The sequence below is a fragment of the Crinia signifera genome, chromosome 4 (genome assembly GCF_055691185.1).
Source record: "Crinia signifera chromosome 4, ASM5569118v1, whole genome shotgun sequence".
Classification (NCBI taxonomy): domain Eukaryota; kingdom Metazoa; phylum Chordata; class Amphibia; order Anura; family Myobatrachidae; genus Crinia; species Crinia signifera.
This window is the reverse complement of record NC_139220.1, coordinates 323,118,673-323,143,063: the sequence shown is the minus strand read 5'-3', so window position 1 is coordinate 323,143,063 and position 24,391 is coordinate 323,118,673. Positions and strand designations below refer to the sequence as shown.

The window sequence follows — 24,391 nt, the reverse complement described above, 5'->3', positions numbered from 1 at the left end:
GGCATGTGTACGCGGCACACACAGATGGTGACTATGTCGACACTTGGGACCAAAAATCTGTGTAACAATCTCGTGTCGACCTTTCCATTGTCTACCTAATGCTTGTGTCATCCTTCTGACCTTGTTGACCTAGGTTATGTCAACCTTCAGTAGTCGACTTAATGTCCACCTTCATTGAGTAGACCCTGGGACCCGTCTGTAGGCCTTTGCCCGCCCTGGTACTGGGGTGTGGTGCTGCTCTGGTCCCATCCTCTAGGGGGCGACTGCTGCTTGGTCACATGACTAATATGCAGAGGCTGAACCACTGTCCCCAGTCTAGTGATACAGGGTTCCATCAGTCGGCGGGGGGCAGACTGTGCTGTTCATGGTTCTCATGGTCAGCCGCCCCGGGGAGGTCTGTGCGGCAGTGCCACCGCTGGCTTACCCTTTCTACTAATTATTTCATAACTGACTTCTTGTTGGTCATTCATATCTGCCCCAGTGGAGCTTGCACTCTTTTCCCTGCCCCATGAACACACCTAGTAGCGCCCAAGTAACCCAGTATGTTTCTAAATGCTTGAGAATGACCCACATGGCAAGGGGAGAACATATAAACTCCACACAGTTGGGACCTTGGTGAATTCCAGCCCAAAAACCTCAGTTCTGTTTGACAGCAATGCCAACCACTGTGCCATCCATGCTGTGACAACAGCCATCACTGGTCAGCTGTAATGAGTTGGGCACCTCAGCAATGTTCTCTGCATCGGGAAATGGGGGTGCCAGATCATTCTGTGCAGGCTGGGGTGTCTGTTACCTGGGCACACCCGCAAGTGATGTCACATACCTCTCTTGTTATTAGGCCGCACCCCCAAGCTATGCGGCATTAGCAGGGTATTATCACCCGAGCGCTTTGGGGGAAGGGAAGGTTAACAATGGAACTGAGCTGAATAGTGAGCTGTACAAGTAAACGCACAAATGACAACTGGGGTCCTGATTCAGAGCAGTCCGCTAGGCTGCGTATACCCGAACAGGCCAGCGCTGCCCCCACTCATGATACAGGTGAGATTATAACACGCTGTGCTCTGGCGTCTTACTCACTCTTCTATCCATTCTACACAGACTGTTACATAGAGCAGGAGCTGGCCACCTGTATCCTGCCTATCTGTTGTGGGACTACAAGTCTCAGCTTACCTTGTCAGCTAAAACTAGGGGGCCTTGCTCGTGGGAGCTTAGAACTGATGGGTCAGATTGATCAGCCAGTGAGGATATTGTTATCGATCGCTAGGAATTGCTCCAGCCAATCAGCTCCCGACTGTTGTGCGTGTTTTAAAAAATGTCAGGAGCCGATTGGTTGCAGCACCACTCTGTCCTGCGGTCTCTGCTAGTATAGGAGGCTCTGTCTCTGCAGACCCCTCCCTGCTGTCTCTCTCTCTCTCGTTCCTAGGAAACTCCTAGTAAACAGTTCCTGTGTGGCCGGCAGTCTCTGAGAAGTTGTACAACCACTTTCCCTGACGCTATGTCAGCTGTGGCCAGCAGTCACTCGCGTCGTACACCCCAGCACAGCGATCCGGGTAATGTGGGCACTCTGCGTGTGTATCCTGTGTCTGGAACCTGTGTTTAGAATATTCTGTGGCAGATGTATTAAACTTTAGAGAGAGATAAAGTACCAGTCAGTTGGTTCCAAACTGTCATTTTTTAAGACACACGGCTAGATGTACTACTACGAGAGGTAGCCCGGAGAGAAGGATGTTGCAGTAGTCAAGGCGGGAGATGACAAGAGAGTGGATGAGTATTTTGGTCGCGTCAGTGGTGAGGAAGGGTCTGCTGCGCGAGATGTTGCGGAGGTGAAAGCGGCAAGACTGTGAGAGAGCACGAATGTGGGGGGTTACTGTGACTGTCTGCTGCACCAGGGTACTGGTCTCATAGATTGGCACAGGGAGAGTGCAGCCAGCAGCCCAATATGGCAGAACTAGGCCGCAGGAGACATCTCTGCTGTGCGTCCTCTCTGAGGTGGGGCCCTGATATACTATAGACAGGGAAAATGGCGTCCAGGTGTGGAAACGCTGTAATCCAGGCCTACCTCCGTCAAGGCAAATACAGAGGCCTGTGTGGAGTAATGGGGGGGTACAGCAGCAGGCAATATGTGACTCGATCTCCTGTGTGCACATTGTACGTGCCTCGTACCTCAGTCATGTCACTAGGTCCTAGGGAATGTACAGGCTGGATCCGTGCACAAAATGGCTGCCACGGCTATATGTAGGTGAGGGACAGGTTACAGTATATTGTCCCTGGTTACAGCTGTGTCTATCCTCTGTGACAGGCCGCAGCTCCGGGCAGCCCATGGCGGCATGCGAGACGTGCGCCAGTCTACGCGCCACCGTTGTAAAAATGGAAAAGGAGAAGGAGGAGGCACTGAGAGAACAAAATGAGGTATGAGGTGCACTGCTTTTCTCAGGGAGGCATTTTCTACTCCAGGCATGTCCAAACTGCGGCCCTCCAGCTGTTGTGAAACTACACATCCCAGCATGCCTTGCCTTAGTTTTACCATTTCCTAATAGCAAAACTGTGGCAAGGCATGATGGGACTTGTAGTTTCACAACAGCTGGAGGGCCATAGTTAGGACATGCCTGCAACCCCCCAAATTATGTTTTGTACCCCCGGACCCCAACCTCTGCACTGGTATTGAATTATTAATGGGTGGGTATTATGAGGTGCTCCTGGTGCTGGCGGAGGAACCTGGAGACTAACAGAATCAGTACCCGGTCAGTGGCCAGAACCTCTGCCCTGCTTGCTCCTTACCTCCAGCGGTGACAACTAGGGTGACATTGTATTGGTCAGTCGGCGATGTTATCTGGAGATAGTGTGACGACGCCTCAGCGGTCGTGTCGCCAGGAGAGTCTTCCCATAGGAGCTAGAATTTGGACTTTACAGAAGACATCTATTAGAGGCTTCCTTGGGTAGACGGGTCATTAGGTGGTGACAAACATTGGGTTGGCCACTGAAGGTCGACACCTGAAATAGGTCGACATGGGTAATGTCGAAAGGGTCTGAAGGTCGAAACAAGCATAAGGTTGACAATGGAAAGGTTGACAGTCAAAATGTCGACATGAGTTTCTCACTTTTCTTTTAGCAACATGTGCCGACAGGTGGTGTTTCGTACCCTATCATCCACTAGGGCGCGGAGGGAGAATATAATAGTGTGCTTGAAGCATGACGAGCAGACGAGGTACACTTAGTGTGTCGACATCGGGGACAGAAAATTGAAAAACTTATGTCAACCTTCCCCATGTCGACCTATTTCAGGTGTCGACCTAAGGCCTGTCGAACTTAAGTGGTGGACCCAATGACTAATACTCTGGTAGAAGAATGATGGTGACAGTTCAGCTCGAGGGAAAACTCATGTCAACTTTTGAACATGTCGACATTTTAAATGTCATACATTTTGTCGGAATAATAAATGTCGGCTTTTTTAACGTGTCAGCATTTTGATTGTCTGCCAAATGGACTGCATCCCCTCCAGGTGACACGTCCGCTGAGGCGTCGTCACACAATCTAAAGAAAACATTGCCGACTGACTAATACAAAGTCTCGTGTTTCTATTCCGCTTGGTTCATATAATGACGCCATTATCCTCCCACTGTCACACGTTGACAATCACTGAACATTCGTACAGACGCTTTCCTGGCAGTTTTTCAAAAAAATTTGTTGACGCACTCATGATCAAAAATGGCAGTTTGGATGTGGAAAATCTTTGCCATCAGTGTACTATGGGGTTTAGGACACGGGGGTCATAATTGTACCAAGGCACCGAACTCCTGATGCTTCACCCACCCCCTTTGAGGGCGATAACGCCGCCATAGCTAATCCACCCGGGTTCCATTTGCTGGCAGGTTGTGGTAGGGGTTGGGTACTAGCTTCCCCCAGATTGGCAGTGCGCCACCGGCTTGTGTGACCCTAACACAGTAGCTCCATGTCCTGCCTGTGCGCCCCAGTCTTTCCAGAGGCAGCTGGTGGAGATAGCCAGGAACAGGCGGCACCTGGAGGAAGAGCGCATGAGGATGATACGCCACCGGCTGCAGCAAGAGATGGAGCAGGACATGAGGGGACTGCGGCAGAGCTGGGAGGAAGAGTCCACAGGCGCGGTGCAGGAGGCCGTGGAGGAGGCACGACGACAGGCAGCGAGAGAGCGGGAGAGGGAGATACAGGCAGCGAGAGAGGCAGCAGAGGTGAGAGATGCACTACACCGTCGTCACCAGTACATGCACTGCTACACTACCACCAGTACATGCACTACTACACTACCAACAGTACAGGTACTACTACACCATCACCAGTACATGCACTGCTACACTACCACCAGTGCAGTTACTACTACACCGTCACCAGTACATGCACTGCTACACTACCACCAGCACATGCACTGCTACACTACCACCAGTACAGGCACTACTACACCATCACCAGTACATGCACTGCTACACTACCACCAGTACAGTTACTACTACACTACCACCAGTACATGCACTGCTACACTACCACCAGTACATGCACTGCTACACTACCACCAGTACAGGTACTACTACACCATCACCAGTACAGGTACTACTACACCATCACCAGTACAGGCACTGCTACACTACCACCAGTACAGGCACTGCTACACTACCACCAGTACATGCACTGCTACACTACCACCAGTACATGCACTACTACACTACCACCAGTACAGGTACTACTACACCATCACCAGTACATGCACTACTACACTACCACCAGTACAGTTACTACTACACTACCACCAGTACATGCACTGCTACACTACCACCAGTACATGCACTGCTACACTACCACCAGTACAGGTACTACTACACCATCACCAGTACAGGTACTACTACACCATCACCAGTACATGCACTGCTACACTACCACCAGTACATGCACTGCTACACTACCACCAGTACAGGCACTACTACACCATCACCAGTACATGCACTGCTACACTACCACCAGTACAGTTACTACTACACCATCACCAGTACATGCACTGCTACACTACCACCAGTACATGCACTGCTACACTACCACCAGTACAGTTACTACTACACCATCACCAGTACATGCACTGCTACACTACCACCAGTACAGGCACTACTACACCATCACCAGTACATGCACTGCTACACTACCACCAGTACATGCACTGCTACACTACTACCAGTACAGTTACTACTACACCGTCACCAGTACATGCACTACTACACTACCACCAGTACAGTTACTACTACACCATCACCAGTACATGCACTACTACACTACCACCAGTACAGTTACTACTACACCATCACCAGTACATGCACTACTACATTACCACCAGTACAGGCACTGCTACACTACCACCAGTACAGGCACTGCTACACTACCACCAGTACAGTTACTACTACACTACCACCAGTACATGCACTGCTACACTACCACCAGTACAGGCACTACTACACTACCACCAGTACATGCACTGCTACACTACCACCAGTACAGTTACTACTACACCATCACCAGTACATGCACTGCTACACTACCACCAGTACAGTTACTACTACACCATCACCAGTACATGCACTACTACACTACCACCAGTACAGGCACTACTACACTACCACCAGTACATGCACTGCTACACTACCACCAGTACAGGCACTACTACACTACCACCAGTACATGCACTGCTACACTACCACCAGTACAGTTACTACTACACCATCACCAGTACATGCACTGCTACACTACCACCAGTACAGTTACTACTACACCATCACCAGTACATGCACTACTACATTACCACCAGTACAGGCACTACTACACCATCACCAGTACATGCACTACTACATTACCACCAGTACAGTTACTACTACACCATCACCAGTACATGCACTACTACATTACCACCAGTACAGGCACTGCTACACTACCACCAGTACAGGCACTGCTACACCATCACCAGTACATGCACTGCTACACTACCACCAGTACAGTTACTACTACACCATCACCAGTACATGCACTGCAACACTACCACCAGTACAGTTACTACTACACCATCACCAGTACATGCACTGCTACACTACCACCAGTACAGTTACTACTACACCATCACCAGTACATGCACTACTACATTACCACCAGTACAGTTACTACTACACTACCACCAGTACATGCACTGCTACACTACCACCAGTACATGCACTACTACACTACCACCAGTACAGTTACTACTACACCATCACCAGTACATGCACTACTACATTACCACCAGTACAGGCACTGCTACACTACCACCAGTACAGGCACTGCTACACCATCACCAGTACATGCACTGCTACACTACCACCAGTACAGTTACTACTACACCATCATCAGTACATGCACTGCAACACTACCACCAGTACAGTTACTACTACACCATCACCAGTACATGCACTGCTACACTACCACCAGTACAGTTACTACTACACCATCACCAGTACATGCACTACTACATTACCACCAGTACAGGCACTACTACACTACCACCAGTACAGGCACTTCTACACCATCACCAGTACATGCACTGCTACACTACCACCAGTACAGTTACTACTACACCATCATCAGTACATGCACTACTACACTACCACCAGTACAGTTACTACTACACCATCACCAGTACATGCACTGCTACACTACCACCAGTACAGTTACTACTACACCATCACCAGTACATGCACTGCTACACTACCACCAGTACAGTTACTACTACACCATCACCAGTACATGCACTACTACATTACCACCAGTACAGGCACTACTACACTACCACCAGTACAGGCACTACTACACCATCACCAGTACATGCACTACTACACTACCACCAGTACAGTTACTACTACACCATCATCAGTACATGCACTGCTACACTACCACCAGTACAGTTACTACTACACCATCACCAGTACATGCACTGCTACACTACCACCAGTACAGTTACTACTACACCATCACCAGTACATGCACTACTACATTACCACCAGTACAGGCACTACTACACTACCACCAGTACAGGCACTGCTACACCATCACCAGTACATGCACTGCTACACTACCACCAGTACAGTTACTACTACACCATCATCAGTACATGCACTGCTACACTACCACCAGTACAGTTACTACTACACCATCACCAGTACATGCACTACTACACTACCACCAGTACAGGCACTACTACACTACCACCAGTACATGCACTGCTACACTACTACCAGTACAGGTACTACTACACCATCACCAGTACATGCACTACTACACTACCACCAGTACAGTTACTACTACACCATCACCAGTACATGCACTGCTACACTACCACCAGTACAGTTACTACTACACCATCACCAGTACATGCACTACTACATTACCACCAGTACAGGCACTGCTACACTACCACCAGTACAGGCACTACTACACCATCACCAGTACATGCACTGCTACACTACCACCAGTACAGTTACTACTACACCATCATCAGTACATGCACTGCTACACTACCACCAGTACAGTTACTACTACACCATCACCAGTACATGCACTGCTACACTACCACCAGTACAGTTACTACTACACCATCACCAGTACATGCACTACTACATTACCACCAGTACAGGCACTACTACACTACCACCAGTACAGGCACTGCTACACCATCACAAGTACATGCACTGCTACACTACCACCAGTACAGTTACTACTACACCATCATCAGTACATGCACTGCTACACTACCACCAGTACAGTTACTACTACACCATCACCAGTACATGCACTACTACACTACCACCAGTACAGGCACTACTACACTACCACCAGTACATGCACTGCTACACTACTACCAGTACAGGTACTACTACACTACCACCAGTACATGCACTACTACACTACCACCAGTACAGTTACTACTACACCATTACCAGTACATGCACTGCTACACTACCACCAGTACATGCACTGCTACACTACTACCAGTACAGGTACTACTACACTACCACCAGTACAGTTACTACTACACCATCACCAGTACATGCACTGCTACACTACCACCAGTACAGGCACTACTACACCATCACCAGTACATGCACTGTTACACTGCCACCAGTACAGGTACTACCACACCATCACCAGTACATGCACTGCTACACTACCACCAGTACAGGCACTACTACACCATCACCAGTACATGCACTGCTACACTACCACCAGTACAGGCACTACTACACCATCACCAGTACATGCACTGCTACACTACCACCAGTACAGGCACTACTACACCATCACCAGCACATGCACTGCTACACTACCACCATTACAGGCACTACTACACCATTGTCACCAGTACATGCACTGCTACACTACCACCAGTACATGCACTACTACACCATCACCAGTACATGCACTGCTACACAACCACCAGTACAGTTACTACTACACTACCACCAGTACAGGCACTACTACACTACCACCAGTACAGGCACTACTACACTACCACCAGTACAGGCACTACTACACCATCACCAGTACATGCACTACTACACTACCACCAGTACAGGTACTACTACACCATCACCAGTACATGCACTACTACACTGTCACCAGTACATGCACTACTACACTACCACCATTACAGGCACTACTACACTGTCACCAGTACAGGTACTAATACACCATTGTCATCAGTACATGCACTACTACAACATCGTCACCAGGACAGGTACTGCTACACCATCACAAGTACAGGCACTGCTACACTACCACCAGTACAGTTACTACTACACCATCACCAGTACATGCACTGCTACACTACCACCAGTACAGTTACTACTACACCATCATCAGTACATGCACTGCTACACTACCACCAGTACAGTTACTACTACACCATCACCAGTACATGCACTGCTACACTACCACCAGTACAGTTACTACTACACCATCACCAGTACATGCACTACTACACTACCACCAGTACAGGCACTGCTACACTACCACCAGTACATGCACTGCTACACTACCACCAGTACATGCACTGCTACACTACTACCAGTACAGGTACTACTACACTACCACCAGTACATGCACTACTACACTACCACCAGTACAGTTACTTACTACACCATTACCAGTACATGCACTGCTACACTACCACCAGTACATGCACTACTACATTACCACCAGTACAGGTACTACTACACTACCACCAGTACAGTTACTACTACACCATCACCAGTACATGCACTGCTACACTACCACCAGTACAGGCACTACTACACCATCACCAGTACATGCACTGTTACACTGCCACCAGTACAGGTACTACCACACCATCACCAGTACATGCACTGCTACACTACCACCAGTACAGGCACTACTACACCATCACCAGTACATGCACTGCTACACTACCACCAGTACAGGCACTACTACACCATCACCAGCACATGCACTGCTACACTACCACCAGTACAGTTACTACTACACCATTACCAGTACATGCACTGCTACACTACCACCAGTACATGCACTGCTACACTACTACCAGTACAGGTACTACTACACTACCACCAGTACAGTTACTACTACACCATCACCAGTACATGCACTGCTACACTACCACCAGTACAGGCACTACTACACCATCACCAGTACATGCACTGCTACACTACCACCAGTACAGGCACTACTACACCATCACAAGTACATGCACTGCTACACTACCACCAGTACAGTTACTACTACACCATCATCAGTACATGCACTGCTACACTACCACCAGTACAGTTACTACTACACCATCACCAGTACATGCACTACTACACTACCACCAGTACAGGCACTACTACACTACCACCAGTACATGCACTGCTACACTACTACCAGTACAGGTACTACTACACTACCACCAGTACATGCACTACTACACTACCACCAGTACAGTTACTACTACACCATTACCAGTACATGCACTGCTACACTACCACCAGTACATGCACTGCTACACTACTACCAGTACAGGTACTACTACACTACCACCAGTACAGTTACTACTACACCATCACCAGTACATGCACTGCTACACTACCACCAGTACAGGCACTACTACACCATCACCAGTACATGCACTGTTACACTGCCACCAGTACAGGTACTACCACACCATCACCAGTACATGCACTGCTACACTACCACCAGTACAGGCACTACTACACCATCACCAGTACATGCACTGCTACACTACCACCAGTACAGGCACTACTACACCATCACCAGCACATGCACTGCTACACTACCACCAGTACAGGTACTACTACACCATCACCAGTACATGCACTGCTACACTACCACCAGTACAGGTACTACTACACTACCACCAGTACATGCACTGCTACACTACCACCAGTACAGGCACTACTACACCATCACCAGTACATGCACTACTACACTGTCACCAGTACATGCACTGCTACACTACCACCAGTACATGCACTGCTACACTACTACCAGTACATGCACTACTACACTGTCACCAGTACAGTTACTACTATACCATCACCAGTACATGCACTGCTACACTACCACCAGTACATGCACTGCTACACTACTACCAGTACATGCACTACTACACTGTCACCAGTACATGCACTGCTACACTACCACCAGTACATGCACTACACCGTCGTCACCAGTACATGCACTGCTACACTACCACCAGTACAGGTACTACTACACCATCACCAGTACATGCACTGCTACACTACCACCAGTACAGGTACTACTACACCATTGTCACCAGTACATGCACTTCTACACCATCGTCACCAGGACAGGTACTGCTACACCATCACCAGTACATGCACTGCTACACTACCACCATTACAGGCACTACTACACCATTGTCACCAGTACATGCACTGCTACACTACCACCAGTACATGCACTACTACACCATCACCAGTACATGCACTGCTACACAACCACCAGTACAGTTACTACTACACTACCACCAGTACAGGCACTACTACACTACCACCAGTACAGGCACTACTACACTACCACCAGTACAGGCACTACTACACCATCACCAGTACATGCACTACTACACTACCACCAGTACAGGTACTACTACACCATCACCAGTACATGCACTACTACACTGTCACCAGTACTTGCACTACTACACTACCACCATTACAGGCACTACTACACTGTCACCAGTACAGGTACTAATACACCATTGTCATCAGTACATGCACTACTACAACATCGTCACCAGGACAGGTACTGCTACACCATCACAAGTACAGGCACTGCTACACTACCACCAGTACAGTTACTACTACACCATCACCAGTACATGCACTGCTACACTACCACCAGTACAGTTACTACTACACCATCATCAGTACATGCACTGCTACACTACCACCAGTACAGTTACTACTACACCATCACCAGTACATGCACTGCTACACTACCACCAGTACAGTTACTACTACACCATCACCAGTACATGCACTACTACACTACCACCAGTACAGGCACTGCTACACTACCACCAGTACATGCACTGCTACACTACCACCAGTACATGCACTGCTACACTACTACCAGTACAGGTACTACTACACTACCACCAGTACATGCACTACTACACTACCACCAGTACAGTTACTTACTACACCATTACCAGTACATGCACTGCTACACTACCACCAGTACATGCACTACTACATTACCACCAGTACAGGTACTACTACACTACCACCAGTACAGTTACTACTACACCATCACCAGTACATGCACTGCTACACTACCACCAGTACAGGCACTACTACACCATCACCAGTACATGCACTGTTACACTACCACCAGTACAGGTACTACTACACAATCACCAGTACATGCACTGCTACACTACCACCAGTACAGGCACTACTACACCATCACCAGTACATGCACTGCTACACTACCACCAGTACAGGCACTACTACACCATCACCAGCACATGCACTACTACACTACCACCAGTACAGCTACTACTACACCATCACCAGTACATGCACTGCTACACTACCACCAGTACAGGTACTACTACACTACCACCAGTACATGCACTGCTACACTACCACCAGTACAGGCACTACTACACTGTCACCAGTACAGTTACTACTATACCATCACCAGTACATGCACTGCTACACTACCACCAGTACATGCACTGCTACACTACTACCAGTACATGCACTACTACACTGTCACCAGTACATGCACTGCTACACTACCACCAGTACATGCACTACACCGTCGTCACCAGTACATGCACTGCTACACTACCACCAGTACAGGTACTACTACACCATCACCAGTACATGCACTGCTACACTACCACCAGTACAGGTACTACTACACCATTGTCACCAGTACATGCACTACTACACCATCGTCACCAGGACAGGTACTGCTACACCATCACCAGTACATGCACTGCTACACTACCAACATTACAGGCACTACTACACCATTGTCACCAGTACATGCACTGCTACACTACCACCAGTACATGCACTACTACACCATCACCAGTACATGCACTACTACACCGTCACCAGTACATGCACTGCTACACAACCACCAGTACATTTACTACTACACTACCACCAGTACAGGCACTACTACACTACCACCAGTACAGGCACTACTACACTACCACCAGTACAGGCACTACTACACCATCACCAGTACATGCACTACTACACTACCACCAGTACAGGTACTACTACACCATCACCAGTACATGCACTACTACACTGTCACCAGTACATGCACTGCTACACTACCACCATTACAGGCACTACTACACTGTCACCAGTACAGGTACTACTACACCATTGTCATCAGTACATGCACTACTACACCATCACAAGTACAGGCACTGCTACACTACCACCAGTACAGTTACTACTACACCATCACCAGTACATGCACTGCTACACTACCACCAGTACAGGTACTACTACACCATCACCAGTACATGCACTGCTACACTACCACCAGTACAGTTACTACTACACCATCACCAGTACATGCACTGCTACACTACCACCAGTACAGGTACTACTACACCATCACCAGTACATGCACTACTACACCATCACCAGTACATGCACTACTACACCATCACCAGTACATGCACTACTACACTGTCACCAGTACATGTACTACTACACCATCGTCACCAGGACAGGTACTGCTACACCATCACCAGTACATGCACTGCTACAATACCACCAGTACATGCACTACTACACCATCGTCACCAGGACAGGTACTACTACACCATCACAAGTACAGGCACTGCTACACTACCACCATTACAGGCACTACTACACCGTCACCAGTACATGCACTGCTACACTACCACCAGTACAGGCACTACTACACTACCACCATTACAGGCACTACTACACCATCGTCACCAGGACAGGTACTGCTACACCATCACAAATACAGGCACTGCTACACTACCACCATTACAGGCACTACTACACCGTCACCAGTACATGCACTGCTACACTACCACCAGTACAGGCACTACTACACTACCACCAGTACAGGCAATACTACACTACCACCATTACAGGCACTACTACACTACCACCATTACAGGCACTACTACACTACCACCATTACAGGCACTACTACACTGTCACCAGTACATGCACTACTACACTACCACCATTACAGGCACTACTACACCATCGTCACCAGGCATGGCACTACTACACCATCACTAGTACATGCACTGCTACACTACCACCATTACAGGCACTACTACACCATCACCAGTACAGGCACTACTACACCGTCACCAGTACATGCACTGCTACACTACCACCATTACAGGCACTACAACACCATCACCAGTACAGGTACTACTACACCATCGTCACCAGGACAGGCACTACTACACCATCACCAGTACAGGTACTACTACACCATCACCAGTACATGCACTACTACACCATCACAAGTACAGGCACTGCTACACTACCACCATTACAGGCACTACTACACCATCACCAGTACAGGCACTACTACACCGTCACCAGTACATGCACTGCTACACTACCACCATTACAGGCACTACAACACCATCACCAGTACAGGTACTACTACACCATCGTCACCAGGACAGGCACTACTACACCATCACCAGTACAGGTACTACTACACCATCACCAGTACATGCACTACTACACCATCACAAGTACAGGCACTGCTACACTACCACCATTACATGCACTGCTACACCATCACCAGTACAGGCACTACTACACCGTCACCAGGGCTGGCACTACTACACCATCACCAGTACATGCACTATTACACTACCACCATCACAGGGACTACTACACTGTCACCAGTACATGCACTGCTACACTACCACCAGTACATGCACTGCTACACTACCACCACCATAGGCTCTACTACACCGTCACCAGTACATGCACAACTACACCATCGCCACCAGTACAGGTACTACTACACCGTCACCGGTACAGGCACTACTACACCATCGCCACCGGTACAGGTACTACTACATCGTCACCGGTACAGGCACTACTACACCATCGTCACTGGTACAGGCACTACTACACCATCGTCACTGGTACAGGTACTACTACACCATCGTCACTGGTACAGGCACTACTACACCATCGTCACTGGTACAGGTACTACTACACCATCGTCACTGGTACAGGTACTACTACACCGTCACCGGTACAGGCACTACTACACCATCGTCACTGGTACAGGTACTACTACACCGTCACCGGTACAGGCACTACTACACCATCGTCACTGGTACAGGCTCTGCTACACCGTCACTAGGACAGGCACTGGTACACAGTCACCCAAATCTAACTGCACATGTTACATCTGCCCCACCTGCAGTGCAGCATGGTTTTGTCCATTAGAGAAACATTTAGCTTTTGCAATCCATGCTGAATCAGGCCCTATGACCAGTATACCCAGTACAGATACACTGTATACACACTGCTAGTAGAGGACATGTATATTCTCGGTAATGCTTTCTGTTATCAGCTGCACTACAGGGAACATGTGACGGAAGCGGTGGCAGAGGCTGTAGCAGAGGAACGGAGACAGTCGCAGCTACAGAGAGACTCACTGACACTGCAGCAGGCGGAGGAACTAAAGGCTTTCCAAGAGAGGTGAGGAACGCACATCACCTTATATACTCTGTGCTGCACTCACACACTCATACTCACTCACACTCACATGGCCTCACTCACATGGCCTCAGATACACACTCACATAGCCTCAGACACACAATCACATGGCCTCACTCACATAGCCACAGACACGCACTCACATAGCCACAGACACGCACTCACATAGCCACAGACACGCACTCACATGGCCTCAGGCACGCACTCACATAGCCACAGACACGCACTCACATGGCCTCAGGCACGCACTCACATGGCCTCAGATACACACTCACATGGCCTCACTCACATGGCCACAGACACGCACTCACATGGCCACAGACACGCACTCACATGGTCACAGACACGCACTCACATGGCCTCACTAACATGGCCTCAGATACACACTCACATGGCCTCACTCACATGGCCTCAGGCACGCACTCACATGGCGACAGACACGCACTCACATGGCCACAGACACGCACTCACATGGCCTCAGGCACGCACTCACATGGCCTCAGACACGCACTCACATGGCCTCAGATACACACTCACATGGCCTCACTCACATGGCCTCAGACACGCACTCACATGGTCACAGACACGCACTCACATGGCCTCACTAACATGGCCTCAGATACACACTCACATGGCCTCACTCACATGGCCTCAGACACGCACTCACATGGTCACAGACACGCACTCACATGGCCTCACTAACATGGCCTCAGATACACACTCACATGGCCTCACTCACATGGCCTCAGACAAGCACTCACATGGCCTCAGACACGCACTCACATGGCCTCAGACACGCACTCACATGGCCTCAGGCACGCACTCACATGGCCTCAGACAAGCACTCACATGGCCTCAGGCACGCACACACATGGCCTCAGGCACGCACACACATGGCCTCAGACACGCACACACATGGCCTCAGACACGCACTCACATGGCCTCAGGCACGCACTCACATGGCCTCAGACACGCACTCACATGGCCTCAGGCACGCACTCACATGGCCTCAGGCACGCACTCACATGGCCTCAGACACGCACACACATGGCCTCAGACACGCACTCACATGGCCACAGACACGCACTCACATGGCCTCAGACACGCACTCACATGGCCTCAGGCACGCACTCACATGGCCTCAGACACGCACTCACATGGCCACAGACACGCACTCACAAGGCCTCACTAACATGGCCTCAGACACGCACTCACATGGCCTCAGGCACGCACTCACATGGCCTCAGACACGCACTCACATGGTCACAGACACGCACTCACGTGGCCTCACTAACATGGCCTCAGATACACACTCACATGGCCTCAGGCACGCACTCACATGGCCTCAGGCACGCACTCACATGGCCTCAGGCACGCACTCACATGGCCTCACTCACATGGCCTCAGACAAGCACTCACATGGCCTCAGGCACGCACACACATGGCCTCAGACACGCACACACATGGCCTCAGACACGCACACACATGGCCTCAGACACGCACACACATGGCCTCAGACACACACTCACATTGCCTCAGGCACGCACTCACATGGCCTCAGGCACGCACTCACATGGCCTCAGGCACGCACTCACATGACCTCAGGCACGCACTCACATGGCCTCAGGCACGCACTCACATGACCTCAGGCACGCACTCACATGGCCTCAGGCACGCACTCACATGGCCTCAGGCACGCACACACATGGCCTCAGGCACGCACTCACATGGCCTCAGGCACGCACACACATGGCCTCAGGCACGCACTCACATGGCCGCAGGCCCGCACTCACTTGGCCTCAGGCACGCACTCACTTGGCCTCAGGCACGCACTCACATGGCCTCAGGCACGCACTCACATGGCCTCCGGCACGCACTCACATGGCCTCAGGCACGCACTCACATGGCCACAGACACTTGGCATCTTGTGCTCCTCGTTGTACCATGGCCCAGCTGGGTATGGTTCATAGAGTCGACACAATTAAGGTTGACAGACACATGACAAACACAGCTTAGGTTGACAGAGTCAAAAGGTAGAAAAACGCAATAGCTCAACATGGAAAATGGTTGACGTGAGTTTTCCATTGTTATTGGGTGTTTATGTTGACACAGACCGTATAAGCGTAGCGCGCTCCCTCGCATGGCTCGCTGCGCACTATTATAATGAGAGTCGTGTGAACAAAGTCCTTTTTTTTAGTCCTTTGACCAAGTTAACCTAAGCTACGTCAACCTTTTTCATGGGTCGACCCACTGACAGTTGACATATCAACCTGCCGACCCCATCCTAGCCCTCTATACTGTGTCAGCGCTCTGGATGCGGCGTAATGCCGGGAACCGGGGGAGGGGGCAGCACTTACATAATGCACAGTAATGCCCCTTTCCCACTGCAGCCTTAAAACGGTATATTGCCGATTTTTGAGGGCAAAATACCGTTTAAGGCTGCAGTGGGAAAGCGCCAGAGTTGAAATACCGTTTAAAGTTAAACGGTATTTCAACCCGTTTTCAAAGCAGTGTTTTAGCCGGTAATCTACCGTTTAAGAGGCAATGGGAATGCATCTTAAACGGTATTCTTACAAACTTGACGATTTTCAGCTGAAAATCGCCTAGTGTGTATGCGTCAGAGATTGCCGACTAGCGATGATGCGCGCTCCCGCATCATCGCTAGCAAAGTGGGCAGTCTGCTGGTTTTACCAGCACATCTAGCGATGATGGCTGGTTTTTCTGCCATCATCGCTAGGTGTGTACGGCCGCCGGGCTGAAAGATAAGAGACTTTCAGCCCAGCTGACCGCCCTGCACACTCCCTCCCTCCCCCTGCTCCATACTCAACGCCGCTCACCAGCGCCGCCCCGCTCGTCCGCACCGCCCCGCTCCCTCCCTCTGCCAATACTCACCCGGCCCCGCTCTAATGCTGTCTGCTCTGGCTCACACTGCTGCACGGAGAGCAGGCATCTGACAGGACGCCCCGGACTTGGCACACATCTGACAGGTCGCCCCGCCCCCCGGCTGACTGGCCGCTCCCTCCTCCTCCTTGCTGAGTATAGACACAGCCACTGCCCACCAATGTTTATTAAGGCAGTAATATATACATTGCTGGCACATGCCAGCAATGTATATATAACTGGCACCACTGCCCACCAACGTTATGTATTAGCCAGTAATGTATAGTAATGCAGATTTTGGCCCATTAAAGCCCATTAAAGCCACAGGCACTCATTTGTGCTGTAAAAACGTTTTGAAGAGCTAACCTGCAATTGGAATGGTACTTAAATGGCATTTAAAACTGTAATCTGCTGCAGTGGGAATGCTAAATACCGTTTAAGATTACCTGTAACTTAAAACGGGTCTGCAGTGGGAAAGCAGCATCACACGGCTCGAAGACACAATACTACAAAGAATCTACCACTGGTTATATGTAATCAATGTATTTGTACTATTGTCCTAAATAATGCATAATATATAACAATGCACACCAGGGTCATCCCACTGTATAACAATACCTAGAATAAGCATGGAAGGATACATTGGTGTCCATGGTCCTTTCTGTGTAGCAGGCAGACGGCACACCAGGATAACAGCGCGGCAATTCTTAGATGACAGCAGTAGCAGTTCTCAGGTGACAGCATGGCAGGTTTCCCCAGTAGGCAGCACACAGACCTCACAATAAGGGTGCTCTCCAGATAATTGGGAACACTGACCCTCTGCTCAGGGCAAACATATAACAGGAAGTAACAGGTGTTGAGTGCAATGTCCCTCTTTTTGGGCCTAAAAGAGTTGGTGCGGGTGATATATGATGTCCCTTTGTGATGCAAATGGGGGTGGCGATCCTCCAAATGTTGGAATATCTGAAGCAGAATGATGGCTGGTGGTCCCAAATGAGGCAAAACTGAAGAGGTTGCTTTCCTCCAAAAGATGTCTGATGCCTTGTAGGGAATACGAGTGGTGGGGACCACTCCAGTTTCCAGTGTACTGTGGGCGACTGATGCCTGACGTCTGGATTGCAGCGTTGAGGTAGTGGGGTACCTACTGGCACCCCACTACCTCAACGACTTAGCTTGTGTGGACCTTCCGTGTTTGCTGACCTGACAGTGTTATGTACATGATGTAACTGCCCCCTGTACCCTTCTATCTCCTTGTACCAGGATATGTGCGGTGCAGGAGCAGCTGGAAGGCGTGATCAGGGAGAAGGCGGACTTTGGGTGCCAGTTTCAGGTACGGTACCACCGCATCACCTTCACCAGCTGGTACGAGAACTTAGGGATGGCCATCGATGATTCAAAATCATCAATGGTTTGTGGCCGATGTCGAATACTTTTGCCATCGATGGGGGGGGGGAGAACCAGATGGTTTCCCTCCATCGATGGCAGAGCAAAACGATGTTTTGCTGTGTTTTTTTTTTTTCCCTCAAAGTGCCGGCACTGAGCAAAGCCCCGCCCCCAACACCCACGGAGCCCCGCCCCCGTGTTCTGATTGGCCCACAGGTCTTCAGTATAGCACAGGATATCTTCCCTGAAGACTATGCTCGCCAGTGTTCCGATTAGCACCAATACACGTTCTGCTGGACAATCCTCACACATAATACAAGTCTTTTGGGCAGAAGAGAACTGATGGGAAGTAACCAGTGGCAGCTCCTGGTAAAATCACAGCACCAGAGACATAGACAGACAGCACCAGAGCTCCGGTGCTTCCCTCCTCGCTTCCCTCGTGATGCTTCGAGCACGGTGCCTCGCTGCGCTCGCGATGCTTCGGGCACGGTGCCTCGCTGCGCTCGCGATGCTTCGAGCACGGTGCCTCGCTGCACTCGCGATGCTTCGAGCACGGTGCCTCGCTGCGCTCGCGATTCTTCGGGCACGGTGCCTCGCTGCGCTCGCGATGCTTCGGGCACGGTGCCTCGCTGCGCTCGCGATGCTTCGGGCACGGTGCCTCGCTGCGCTCGCGATGCTTCGGGCACGGTGCCTCGCTGAGTTCGCGATGCTTCGGGCACGGTGCATCGCTGCGCTCGCGATGCTTCGGGCACGGTGCCTCGCTGCGCTCGCGATGCTTCGGGCACGGTGCCTCGCTGCGCTCGCGATGCTTCGGGCACGGTGCCTCTCTGCGCTCGCGATGCTTCGGGCACGGTGCCTCGCTGCGCTCGCGATGCTTCGGGCACGGTGCCTCGCTGCGCTCGCGATGCTTCGGGCACAGTGCCTCGCTGCACTCGGGCACACTATTTTATTCTCACACCACGCCCTAGTGGATGTTAGGGCATGAAATACCGCCTGTCGGCACATGTCGACTCAAAATACTGTGAAAAAAGCCCATGTTGACCGCGCGACCTGTGGCTGATGTCCCAAATGATGCAGCTGTATCTCCCGAGATCCCAGTATACTCTATCATTCCACGTGCTCGAGTCCTGATGGCGATCCACTAGATATCCAGGAATAATTAGGGATAAGGCTGAGGGTCCCATATAGGTGCTTGTATTTCCCAGTTCTCTGTGGTGTTCTATAACGTCCGGATGATGTTGCTGGGTCCGATAATGGTGCTAGACTATTTCTGTGCGAGCGATATATGGCTCAACGCGTCTCCCCGGACTCTATGTATTCCGGCCTCCTCAGGAGCCAGTGTGATGTCTGAATCCAAAGCAGCTCAATGTATGAATGAATCACCCCCCCCCCCCCCCACCCTGGGGTCCCTGTGCCCATATTCTGCGTCCCATCTAATGCCTCTTTGTGGTCTCTCACTTTAGGAGCTGCAGCTGAATTACAAGCGGTTCATCGACCTGACAGACTCCGCTCTGCACTCGGATTACCTCCTGCGCCTGATACGCCTGGGCAAGCCTCCTGGCTACGCCCACTGCGCCGTCCAGACTGATGGCGATACTGCATGATGTTTCTGTGATGATGGGATGGGACATTAATGCCACCATCGGCACCTGATATCCATGTCCAAACACTGGTATCTGCAAAACATCGGAAGACGAGATGGTGACTGGTGCCCGGACATAAACGTTTGTGTACGTGTAGCGTCTGCAGCAATTTCACTCTGCTGCCCCAAAAATCAGGTGTCCTGTGACAGCGGCCTTACATGCCTGACCACTGCTGCTCATACATATAATGTCCTGTGGCGTTATTATCACACTCTCTGCTCACACCCAGTCATAATAAACATAACATAATCACAGAATTGGCGTTACTTATGGCGTGCTTAGTCGGTAAAGCGGCATTCGCTAACTGGCAGCTCTGTGTCCGGGTCTAAGGAGCAGGTGGGTGATGGCAAAGTTCCCTTAGTTTGTTTCTTCAGGCTGCAGTGAATGATTTACAATTCTGCAGCGTTTCCACGGTGTCACGTATCTCCATGACAACCACAGTCACATGACTCATGATGTTCTGAGCAGAGAGGCTTTGGGCTTGTCCCTGAGATCATCTGCTCTGTGTGATAATACTCCTCCATCAGCTCACCCCACACATATAAAGGGATTTCTGTCCCTGTCAGGACTACTCCGGAGCTCACAGACGTTGCATGCATTGAACATACACCTAGAACCTGTCAGGCCCGGATCACCTCACACGTTGTTATAATCTGGAACTGGCACCCCTAATGATGGAATCGAAAGGGGTGTTACACGGGTATAAATGGAAAATTCCCAAGCAGATTGTGTTTAACAGAAGCCATTGGAATTCTGGGACTATAGGCTCTCATAGCTCCCAACTGTCCCGCCTTCCGCGGGAACGTCACATTTATGGGGGACATTCCCACATCCTGCCTGGGGCCAGCAGTGTCCTGCTGCTGGGAGGGGCAGTTGGGAGTGTGTGTGTGTGTGTGTGTCCCAGCGGAGAATAGACCCTGTGCACAGCCACAGCGTCTATTCCCACAGGCAGAGGGGCTGGGGGCATGGCCAGAAGCTCACAGCCGCTGGCCATGCCCCCACAGCAAAATGGGGCGTGGCCTCTCAGGAGTGACACGATGTGTAGGCCATGCCCCTTGCCAGCAGGCGTGCGCACCTTCGGCCGTGCAGAGGTCCCGTTGTAGAAAATTGTAGAGTTGGGAGGTGTAGGATCTATGTACTCAGCATTGGAGAGAGATAAAGTATGTAATAGGTTTATCTCGCACAAGACACTTGCTTTATTACCAGATAATGTCAAACTGAACCAGCTATATAAGAGGAATATTTGTTACTCTGTGTTCATAAATAATATTCATTGAAGGGTGCCCACAGAAATCCAATAAGCGAGTACTCAAATATAAATGGGTGGTAGTAAGGAACAGACATCCATTCATCCAAGGGATTTCTTTGTTTGGGGCACAGTTTTATCATTTAAAAAAAAAAAAAGTGTTTTTGTGTACTGATGAGTCAAATTATTAATTTAGCTTTTATTAAGTCTTAGATAAAATATGACAGGCACCTACTGGTCAAAAAGGACAAGAGAATCACCCCAGGTGATAAAGGAGCTTAGGAGGTGGACTGTTTTGGATAGGCTGCTCACACAGACACAGAGGGGGGGGGGGTGGTTTCAGTCCCCTAACAACAGGATATGTAAATAAGAAAAAAGGGGGGTTTGTGGAGCGCTCAAAAAAGTTTGGTAATATAAAATTATTTAAAATGATCAGGTGGGAATTACATGAAAATACAAATTCATTTAATTATTCACATGTGACACCACTAGGTCGACATAGGTCTATGTCGACATGGGAAAATGTCAACATGGTTCTAGGCCAAAAGGTCATTAGTTTGACAGGTCGTTAGTTCGATGGGTCATTAGTCCAACAGTGTCTTGGTCGAGTTTTTCACAGTTTTTTTACCTGAATGTCAACACAGTCAACATGGACACAGTTTAAAGTGCACCGCATCCCCTCACATCGCTCGCTGCCCTCGGCACACTATTTTATTCTCCCACCACTCCCTAGTGGATGGTAGGGCATGAAATACCGCCTGTCGGCACATGTCGGCTCAAAAAACAGTGAAAAAAAACATGTCGACCTTTTGAATGTCGAATTAATGACCTGTTGAACTAACAACCTGTCGAACTAATGACCTTTCGACCTAGAACCTTGTCGACCTTTTCCCATGTCGACCTAGACCCATGTCGACATTTTCCCATGTCGGCCTAATGGTGTCGACCTAATGACTGTCGACCATAATTCTGTAGACCAAATGACCGCATCCCCATATTTTATCTAAGACTTAATAAAAGCTAAATTAATAATTTGACTCATCAGTACTCAAAAACACTTTTTTTTCAAAAATCATAAAAGTGTGCCCCAAACAAAGAAATCCCTTGGATAAATGGATGTCTGTTCCTTACGACCACCCATTTATATTTGAGAGAGATAAAGTGTCAGCCAAACAATGGTCATTTTTCAAACAAGTTTCCAGAAGAGACTATAAGCTCTAGTGCTCTAGCCTAGAAATTGTTCTTATATATCAGTCATTCTAGTATATTACTTTTAGGTGCCATGTTTGGTTACTGCAACTCATCAGCCTGGCACAGGGTGGCGCTGTCCAGCTGCCCATGTGTATTGGGGTCCCCTTCCCCTCCTCTCTCTCTGTCTCCCCCTGAGTTTTGGTTCCTGAGGCTTTTTCTGAATTATTCTTGTTTTTAGAATGATTTTGCATTTGAATTATTTGTATTTCTATTTTTTTTTTGTTTTCTGGTCAATGCTATGAATTGATTCATCCTGATTTTCCGTTGTCTCCTCTGTGTGCTGCAGTTTTCTTTTTCACCACTAGAGGCCCTCAGTCCCCCATTGTTAGATTGCTGCTCCTTTCTCCCTCCATCTTCTCTGTATCCCCCTCTCTGCCCCCCTCCTCCAGCTGTACACCCCGTATTCCTGCTCTCCCTGAACCCTGTTGCACAGCCGGTCATAAAGGCATTTAATCCTTTTTACTCCTGCACTTATTCCTAATGGCAATGTCGACATAATCATAATGTCAACATTTTCCAGCTTAAAAAGGGGCAGGGGCTGTACTGCACACCCTCATTCTAAACATGAGAAGCCACCTTCTGAGACCAGTAGTGCCACACAGGACAAAAAAAGAAAAATACAGGTGCACACTCTAAGCACTAAGACCAATCAAATTATAATAAACTCTGCAATTTAA

The 24,391-nt window shown here is 49.6% G+C and overlaps 1 protein-coding gene across 1 annotated transcript; it reads left to right on the top strand.

The window, feature by feature from the left end:
* The first annotated feature begins 25 nt into the window (after positions 1-25).
* LOC146072861 (uncharacterized) lies at positions 26-21,582 on the top strand. The gene is made up of 6 exons (XM_083180047.1): positions 26-1,550; positions 2,300-2,409; positions 3,972-4,205; positions 15,166-15,293; positions 19,452-19,521; positions 21,038-21,582. The coding sequence occupies exons 1-6, from the start codon at positions 1,496-1,498 to the stop codon at positions 21,176-21,178; spliced, it is 738 nt and encodes a 245-aa protein (XP_083036173.1). The 5' UTR covers positions 26-1,495; the 3' UTR covers positions 21,179-21,582.
* The last annotated feature ends 2,809 nt before the right edge of the window (positions 21,583-24,391 follow it).